Source organism: Mercenaria mercenaria, chromosome 11 (assembly GCF_021730395.1).
Source record: "Mercenaria mercenaria strain notata chromosome 11, MADL_Memer_1, whole genome shotgun sequence".
Classification (NCBI taxonomy): domain Eukaryota; kingdom Metazoa; phylum Mollusca; class Bivalvia; order Venerida; family Veneridae; genus Mercenaria; species Mercenaria mercenaria.
In genome coordinates this window covers 64,427,324-64,437,269 of record NC_069371.1, presented here as the reverse complement: position 1 = coordinate 64,437,269, position 9,946 = coordinate 64,427,324, and the positions used below count along the sequence as shown (strand labels likewise).

Sequence of the window (9,946 nt, the reverse complement as noted above, 5' to 3'; positions counted from 1 at the left end):
ACAGTCTGTATATATTATTATGAACATTCATTAAAGTGAAAAGGTATTTATTTAAGCACATTTTTGTGTTCCCTTCTCAGATACAGTGCTGTCTTTGTAATTAAGAACCTTATTAATTATCTCGCCCAGCTAAGCTCAGCGTCTTAAACAAATTGATAATTAATGATTAAAGGGAAATAATTCTATCAAAATTACAAAGATTATGTAAATATGGTTTGTAGCACACAGCATAACCGACATGCCATGTTAACCCGTCCGGAGCAACAACCTACGTACAATATTCCACTAGTGTGGCTCTACAGAGTGTGTTAGACTGGCACCAATCTGTCGTTTGAGTCTGTTTATATATATAGCCTTATAGTATATCGTCTTCAATCGCACTTTTCTTAAAAAATAAACTTTCATTTAACGCAGAGGCTAGCCCCGAGAGAATAAAATTTCGGTGTCGGTTTACCAATATTTAAAGGGTTACAAAGAATGCATATTGAGACATTCACGCACGTCTGTTTCGGAAGCCAGTGACAGTGGGGGGACAGGAGAGCATTCCAAAAATAAAATATAGTCCTACCAAGAAGGTGCTTGTAAAAGATTAAGATCGGTAGGCAGACATGAATCTTATTGAAACTATACCTTTAATTATGTCAGCATTTAAGTATAGAGATGACTGACCACGTTCAGTGAGTCACATGTCATACATAGATAATATAGATAACATATATATGTAGTTATAATACTGTATGAAAAAGAGGCGTTAATTCACATCAAAGTTCAGCTCTCACGGACACACATCAAGTTGATGTGAGAAGAATTAATAAAAGGAACTTTTACAGCAGCATACCACAGGAAAATCATGGTAAGTTTCTAAAGTATTTTGCTAAACAACATTTTATTTATATAAGGTTAAAAAATTTGTATATTCACCTGAAGTTGGCTTAAGATAATTACACTTGAATTTTATACATGGTTAAAACTGTAATATTAAACCTCCTCCTGCTCTGTTCTAGTCCTGCTTTTTTCCGGCATTTTCATGATACTGTAGTCTGTAGGTGCGTTTGTCTAGTAGGCAACACAGTACACGGAAAAGAACCTTACTACAATATTGTACTATCTTATACCATTCTAGGCTGGACATACCTAATTTTGCTGTGCACGGAAGCGGTGCAGTTTCATAGCTTTCCATCGGGATTCTTATTATAAACCAATGTTTTATTAAACTATTCATATTTCAATTTTAGATTTATATCTATTTGATTTATTTTAGATTTATATCTATATTATTTCTATATTAATTTGAAATATACTCGAGGCTATACACACTTTATTCTATATACTAGAATTTAGTATATTAGTACATAAACATTTTATGAGGTCAAGCTTTAAATGTTGACATGAACTTAGTTATGAAAAATTATTTTGTTAGAGAAATGGAGAATATTTTTTTCTTTGGCGACATGTGCATCAAATAATTTATATGCCTTAAAAATAGCCAAATACCAAAAGTATGACTGATATAAAAGTTATCAACATGATATGGGTTACTTTACGTGCCTCTGCATACCATAGATTCGACATAGATTATTATATATGCATAACATATGAGTTTAATATTTCATATCACTCACAATATCAGAAGTTCAAGATTAGAATAGATAAATGGTGAACATTTGTACCTTGCTTACAGATTATAATTGCCCTGTTACAGCAGGGTACGTGTGGCGAAGAAATTGACATGCTGTTGTTTATTTCGACAAAGTTTGTTATAAGATCAAAATATTAAGAATATCTTTAAAATGACCAGGAATGAAAAGCAAAATTAATTTGTGATGTGAACTAGAAAAGACCAATCATTATGATTGTCGTAATTCCGTAATGCATCGATACTGCTGAAATTTAGCAGAGCTTTTAGAAGGTGTATGAAATATATTCCTGCATTCACAATGCTTCATTTAAGTCAGTAGTTACGAATTCTAATTATGCAAATATGAAATCTACATATCTTTATTCATGAATTCCCAATGGTACCGTACTGCCCGGCTACGACGGTATAGCCCACATTGGCCCTATATTGTCATGCTACCTGTGACATGGTTCTTATAAAAGACACACATTTACATTTTAGCGTGAGGTAATCAGTATCCATGTTGGACAAGCCGGGGTCCAGATGGGCAATGCCTGCTGGGAGTTGTACTGTCTGGAACATGGGATTCAGCCTGACGGGCGCATGCCCAGTGATAAGACGGTCGGTAGAGGAGATGACTCATTTAACACGTTCTTCAGTGAGACAGGCTCGGGTAAACACGTGCCGAGGTCACTCTTTGTTGACCTTGAACCAACAGTCGTGGGTAAGTCTCATCACTGAAATAACAGAACTGTTAACCAATTTATGTAAACTCGTCCCCTACCCCACAACCCGAGAATATGGTGAGGTTTTTTAAACAAAAAAAAATATATTTAACATAAGAAACACCTTAACTGCGTTAATTAAAATCGTCCAGATTTGAGAAATGTTTTTGCTTTCATCCTCTTGTGACTGAAAAAAATCTTACTTTATACGTTTACCGTAGATTTTTTTTTTCTAAATTCTTTGCTAAAGTGCCCGTATAATGTTGTATCTGATATCAACTGTAACAGTGCAAATTTCTTTTAACTTTGCAGATGAGGTCCGTGTCGGTCCCTATCGACAGCTATATCATCCCGAACAGCTGATCACCGGCAAGGAAGATGCTGCTAACAATTACGCCCGAGGCCATTTCACCGTCGGCAAGGAGCTTATTGACGACGTGTTGGACCGGCTACGCAAGATGACGGACCAATGTACGGGACTCCAAGGTTTTCTCGTGTTCCACAGCTTTGGTGGAGGCACTGGATCTGGGTTTACTTCCCTTCTATTAGAGAGGCTTAGCGTAGACTACGGAAAGAAATGTAAGCTGGAGTTTGCAGTGTACCCAGCACCACAGGTGGCTACAGCCGTCGTAGAGCCGTATAACGCCGTTCTTACCACTCATACAACGTTAGAACACACAGACTGCGCATTCATGGTAGATAATGAAGCTTTGTTTGACATCTGCAACAAGAGACTTGATGTAGAACGACCCTCGTACACAAACTTGAACCGACTTATTGGACAGATTGTCAGCTCCATCACGGCCTCTCTTAGGTTTGACGGCGCTCTTAATGTCGACCTGACGGAGTTTCAGACAAACTTGGTTCCCTTTCCAAGAATTCATTTTCCATTGACGACTTACTCTCCAATCATTTCGGCTGAAAAGGCTTACAGTGAACAACTTTCAGTGGCTCAGATTGCTAATGACTGTTTCGAGACTTCGAATCAAATGGTAAAGTGCGATCCTCGGCAAGGAAAATACATGGCGTGTTGCATGCTTTACAGAGGGGACGTGGTTCCCAAGGATGTGAACGCTGCCATCGCCGCTATAAAAACAAAGAGAGCCATCCAGTTCGTAGACTGGTGCCCAACTGGATTCAAAATCGGCATCAATTACCAGCCTCCGACTGTCGTTCCCGGAGGTGACCTTGCAAAGGTGCCACGTGCTGTTTGCATGTTGAGCAATACCACAGCAATAGCCGATGCCTGGTCTCGACTCGATCATAAGTTTGATCTTATGTACGCCAAGAGAGCTTTTGTCCACTGGTACGTCTCAAAATAAGAAATAGAATTTAGACTTTTACAAGTTTACCTTAGCTAGATTTTAACAAAAGCTCCGACGCCTATTGTATTTGCCTAGATATTTTTTTTACATTACGGGTTGGGTTAGTGGCACCCGTGGATTTAAACTGGGTTTCTCCTGGTTATACATATAACTGCGTTTCTATACTTACTAAATTACGTTTAACGACAGTCAGTTAAGTTAAACTCATTACAGACTACAGTGTCCTGTTTGCTTAAAACTGGGATTAAAATTATGTTTTATATAGATGATACGAGCTAAACTTTAAGCATGTGGAATGGTATTTTTCATCCTTTTGGAATGGGTTCAGATGCTTTACTCCTTTGAGAATATTGTTTCGTACAGAAAGTCATGTTTTCCAGTTGTAGTTACTGTGACTCTCGGTGTCAACAATATTTTAAATGAATTCATATTTTACCAAACAAATGTGAACGACTCTCACTTGATATTATCATTAAATGTGGTACTGTATTTTTTAATTTCTAGGTATGTAGGCGAGGGTATGGAGGAGGGAGAGTTTGCCGAGGCCCGAGAAGATCTTGCTGTCCTCGAGAAGGATTACGAGGAGGTCGGAATTGATTCAGCAGACGGAGAGCTTGAAGATGATAATGAAGAATATTGACATGTTTGTTTCATCATGGGACATTCGTGCACACTTAATAAATGTTGAAAACTGTTTTACTACCGACCGTGAAAAAAAAAAGTTATTTGTCAAATTATTTATCTAAGATACATGTTTACAAGTATATAAACATTAAGTAACTTCTATTCCGAGTAAATTCCATGTGATTAAGTTTATGCAAATAAAATATTACATCTTGAAACGTTTCGTAATCGAAAAACTAAACCACTGTTTTATCCCTTAAAGTTAATGCATAGATACAAATGCCCGATCTGACTTTACAAAGATAACTGAAGAATATAAATCAAAGCTCTGAAAGAACTGCTAGCCAGTGCCTATTTAGTGATATTTCAACTGATACACATGAATATGTACTCTATGTAAAACTAAGTTTGTCCCAGCCGGATGGGGCCAATTTCAACCCTAACCTAGAGCGGACTGATTCTGAATATTTCGAATGTGCATATAAAATCCAAAATTATTATAAAACCCGTTCCTGTTTCCGTTGTTTAAAATCAATAGCTCACACACTCATACAATACCAAGATTACACAAAATAAATATGGGACTATTTTTTACACGTCCAGAATATTTGTGTGATGCGGAAGGCAAACTCAAACGTCGCGAGGTTTAAACTTGGTAGTTCATTTGGCTTAAAACTCTGTCGCTTTGTCCGTTAAAGTCACCATTAACAGTCCTGATGTCCTAAAGGTCTAGTCGCGTAAAGGTGGAGAGTAATAATGGGACAATATTTTCACCTTGAGATGGGCACAGTTGTATGCGTAAGCAATGGCCACACTGTATGACAGTCTTAAGTTAATTTTAAAAAAATGAGGTAGGTAAGTGTAAGAGAAAGACAAAATCAGTAGTAGTATTGCTAGTTTTACACGGCAAGAAAGCTTCATGGGTTATAGTTTTAATTAAGTTCAGATGTGGAAGAGTCTACGAAAACGAGTGAAATATGCGATAGAATTATACGTGAAAATACTGAGTAAAGGACACTGTCAATTATGTACCCACTAAAGAATAGTGACTTAATGGCTGTTGCATTAACGACTATAGTTTTTAAACGTTTCATTAGCATGGTGTGTTTATATTTATTGTTGCATGCACCTTCAAAATCTGCCTGGGTTCGTAAAAATATTTATTATACCGTAACAAAAGCTTGTCATTAAATAAAGTTAAATGCGTACAACTATAAACAAGAGGCGCTCGATTTATCACGACCTATTTTAGAACAAAGGGGCAACACTTTTGCCGACACGTAATGAGGAGTCAAAGATGTATCCCATGTAACATTGCTAAGGCATTCAAATTCAAGTCGAAAAGGGGCTATAACTTTTTGAAAATGCAAATTTTAATATTCAAAACTTTAACCAAAAATTACTAAAACAAAAAGTGGCTTAACTTTGTTAAAAAGCGAAGCAGAGCATCCAATGAACAAGCCTATAAAGTCCCTATCTTTTCCTTCTTGTAGATTCATTTAATATTGGGGGCAAGAAATTTTGTGGTTTTGCTAAAATAGATATTTCGCAGGTGGTATAAGTTCGCGGATTCCAGCTTTTAAGAAAAAAAAAAACAGTGGGAATTTTACTTGCTCGTCGGGATTAAATCTCGCGGATTGATTTGATAACGAAATCCGAGAAAATTAATCCCCATGAATATTTATGTACTGAGATACTGGTCAGCTTTTACAACTTTGACCGAACTCGGGACGCCGATGTCGACGAATGTCTTCAGGGCCCAGTTGTTCGAAACTTTAAAGGGAATTCCTATAGTTTGTTTGCTTTCATATATTTTTTTTTAATTCACATATATGATAGGAAAATTTGTGCTGAAAACAATGAACAAATAAAAACAATAGGTCACCAGGCTTGTTTTTGTGAAAAAATGTTTTGAACACACCCACTGTTGCTGAAACTGCCAGCGATTTTTCAACATTTTCATAATTTTCTGCTTTTTTATAAATACCAACCAAGATATACATCCAGGGAGCACAATACGGTTTTTTTTCTTTTTACATATTTTATTATATACTTATTTGATATCATAGTCATATTTGTAATACTCTATCCTTACAATAATGGGTAAAAATGGAAAAAAAATATTGTTTCATATTTACTTTGTGAACTTTTTTCAATGAAAAATACCCATAGTGAAGAATATTTTTTTAAATTTTGAAAAAACTCTTTTATAGATTTTTTTCCTGTTTTTCTTGTGTATAGATAATGGTACTGTGAGCATAAAAACGGCTAAAAATGTATTGGTCATCAGGCTAAATTTTATGTTAAGACCGCTAGAATAAAACACCTGTTCGGACGGAAATGGCGCGAACCCGGCCAAATTGATTACATGTATGTCTGCTAAAAGTTAAAAAATAGTTTTAAATTTTTTTAATTCTTTCTATAATTGAATACTAAATAATCTGAAAGGTGATATTGTCTTATCAGTACTAAGTGAATTATCTTACATTATATTAACAACACTGTCTTTGTACTAAAATGCGATGTGAAAACACAACCACAAAAATAGCAAGATACCTGTCAGGCATGATACTTGTCAATACAACATAAATCAATATTAAAATTTGATTTCTGATATAACTTATCAAAAATGTTATTTCATTCAAGATTCCTCATATTTAAGATTGTCTGTAACATGTTTCAACAAATGTTGACTTCAGTTCAGTTTTCAATAAAAAGTGTCAGCTGCGCATCTTTCTGCGCATAAAAAAACTATAGGAATTCCCTTTAACCGGCTGTTAAACTAACCGCCGGTTAAGTTTTGATTCAAAATATTTTGACTAGTATGATATTTTGATTTTATTGTAAAGATTTTTCAGTATTCATAATTCTTAACTCATACTTTGTTTTTTCTAAGTCTTCTGAAAAGCCGAAAAATAAACTTAAAAGTTAATCAATCGTTAGCTTAATCGCCCGTTAAAGTTTCGAACGTACGATAGCTCTACTTATTCTTTCTATATATAGCCTAAATTAGGACAGAAAATGAGCGTTTTATTGTAATGCTGACACCATATGAGCCGCGCCATGGGAAGACCAACATAGTGGCTTTGCGACCAGCATGGATCCAGACCAGCCTGCGCTACCGCGCAGTCTGGTCAGGGTCCATGCTGTTCGCTAACGGTTTCTCTAATTGCAATAGGCATTGATAGCGAACAGCGTGGATCCTGACCAGACTGCGCATGCTGGATGGACTCAGGTGGTTGACAGTTGTTCTTTTTTTCTTTTTTTTTCTTTTTTTTCAAATTCTGCTTCAAGATTCATTCTAAAAGAAATAAAACGGACAAAGCATGCAAAAAAAATGCATCATGCTCGTTAAAAAATAAGTGTTTTACAGTCATTTTTATCCAACGACATACGCATTTGTGTCTATTTCGGAGGAGATGCAAAGATGAAGGCACCAGAATAACGATGGCGGTCGTAGAAGAATGATCATTATTACAGACTCACAGCATAGAGCGATGCCATTCTTTCGAAATTTAGAAAATGCCTTCACTACAAGAAATGTTTAAGTGATACCATACCGCGGGTATCCGATCCACAAATATGTAACATTTCGATGCCTGGTGACGCCAAGTTTCGCGCGCGCGCGCGCGTGTGTGTGTGTGTGTGTGTGTGCGTGTGCGTGTGCGTGTGTGTGTGTGGTATCATTTGAAAGAATTGTGTCTGCTAAACAAGAATTAGTAAAAAAGATGACCATAAATAATATGCAAAAATCACTACAGTCGTGTCACAAAGTATCTGACCGCGAAATGATAAATCTTGCACTGTAATAACTGGATTTTTAATGAAATATCATTGAAAAATAGAAACTCTATAACATATTTTAGTCATGTAATTTACATTTTCTTTTTCAGTAGACAATACACTTTCAAATAATACCAAAATTACGTGAGGTAAGTAAGTAACCAGGCATCAATATTTGATACTGTTATACAGAACTTGGATCGGACACCCTGAATTTAGTTGTACTTTATATAATACACATCAAAATAACTATACTTAAAATGTTTCTATTACAGATGGCCTTTTCTGTAAGAAGTTAATTTAAAAACAGGGATTTAAATGTCTTTTTTTCGAAATTTTGAAAATAATTTCATAAGACAGCAATAAAAATGACTGTGTATTTTATGGACTTTTCTCCTAAGAAACAATTTTTCCATCAAAACAATATATATGAAACTTTCAAAACCGTTCTAAGCCACGCTATTGAAATTTCGTTTGGGTATTGAAATTTCGTGCAGAAACAGAAGGAATTTAGCTTGTGGTGCCAGGGGAGTGCAGATTTGCGAATTCCACATTGACGTGTGGGTACCAGTGTTGAAATATCCATAGAAATCTCGTTTTTGCTTATTTTTCTTTGAAACTACTATGGACCATTGCAGATACTATAGACTACATAAAGACGACTCTCCGGTCCTATGCACCTGTCGCTTTCCATGCCAGATGTAGTGAAAATTGGCCAAATCACCCAAATTTTATAGACCAAAATTAGCCTAACCGGGCCTCACTTTGAACTCTGCCATTCACCCATTTTATATTTTTAAATCCAATTTCGTAGCATATATGTATAGTGCGAACATAGATGCATACCCAGGTGGTGTGGAATGTGTCTCCCAACCACCACTTTATTTCCCTAATTTTCACTTGAAAAAAAAGTGGATGGATGACAGCCGAGCGTCTGGCCGACTTTTTGTTCTGATGTTTATGTTTTAGCCTCAACCGGAAGTACGGAGCTAGGAATTTTAAAACACCCGCCATGTAGAATAATTAACCGTTCCTCATTCCCCAGATATATTAAAGAATTAATAATGATAAATAACCAGTAAGACAGATATGCCTTTATATCTACCCTGTCCTGTTTATACAGAAAATCGACGGGGCCAAACTACGAAACCGCTCCCCTGCCACCTGAGTCTATTTAACACACATTTACATTATCTTAAACAATGCTGGTTTATGTATAGCTGATTTCTGCCATTTCGCTAGTTCGTGTCGGCGGGGCGAAATGTCGAAGTAACGAAAACATGAAAGGGAAAGGTCGAAATAATGCATATTTGTTCGTGTCGGCGGGTCGAAATTTCGAAGATAAGAAAACACGAAAGGTCGAAAACTGCTGAACACACAACAAATAAGCATTATTTCAATCATTCGTGTTTTCTTTACTTCGACATTTCGCCTCACCGACACGAACACACAAAATGGCAGAAATCGGCCACCATTGGTTTATCATTTTACATGCCTAATACCAATTGCTGTCTGATTAAAGCAGAAATGAAATAGTGGTATGAGGCGCCGATGCCACAATGGATATTCGAGATCTCACCTATGATCCTCTGCACCTACATTGTTTGCTCTTTTTGGCACTTTTTAATTAGCCCTATCACTCATTTGGCTTATCGGGATGACTTATTTTATGATCTGATATTTTAAAGTTGTCATCCCTCTTTTTAATATTGGACAGAAAGCAACAGTTTGACAAAATTCTCATGCTCACACGTCATTATCTCTACCTACCCCGCGCATAGTGCTACGCCAGTGCGCTAATTCATCGGTCCAATGAATTTAAATATTGTTCTATATTTAGAAGCAAACTTAAAGATGCTAGCCAATCGGTG

The 9,946-nt window shown here is 36.2% G+C and overlaps 1 protein-coding gene across 1 annotated transcript; it reads left to right on the top strand.

Annotated features, from left to right (window-relative positions):
* The first annotated feature begins 694 nt into the window (after positions 1 to 694).
* Positions 695 to 4,510, top strand: LOC123532830 (tubulin alpha-1 chain-like). The gene is made up of 4 exons (XM_045314413.2): positions 695 to 853; positions 2,120 to 2,342; positions 2,656 to 3,649; positions 4,173 to 4,510. Exons 1-4 carry the CDS (start codon positions 851 to 853, stop codon positions 4,306 to 4,308), a joined length of 1,356 nt encoding a protein of 451 aa, XP_045170348.1. The 5' UTR covers positions 695 to 850; the 3' UTR covers positions 4,309 to 4,510.
* The last annotated feature ends 5,436 nt before the right edge of the window (positions 4,511 to 9,946 follow it).

Bases quoted from the DNA above. Each gene is read 5' to 3' on its own strand.
- LOC123532830 (XM_045314413.2), top strand. The intron at 2,343-2,655 runs GTAAGTCTCATC...TTAACTTTGCAG, and splicing joins CCTTGAACCAACAGTCGTGG to ATGAGGTCCGTGTCGGTCCC. The intron at 3,650-4,172 runs GTACGTCTCAAA...TTTAATTTCTAG, and splicing joins AAGAGAGCTTTTGTCCACTG to GTATGTAGGCGAGGGTATGG.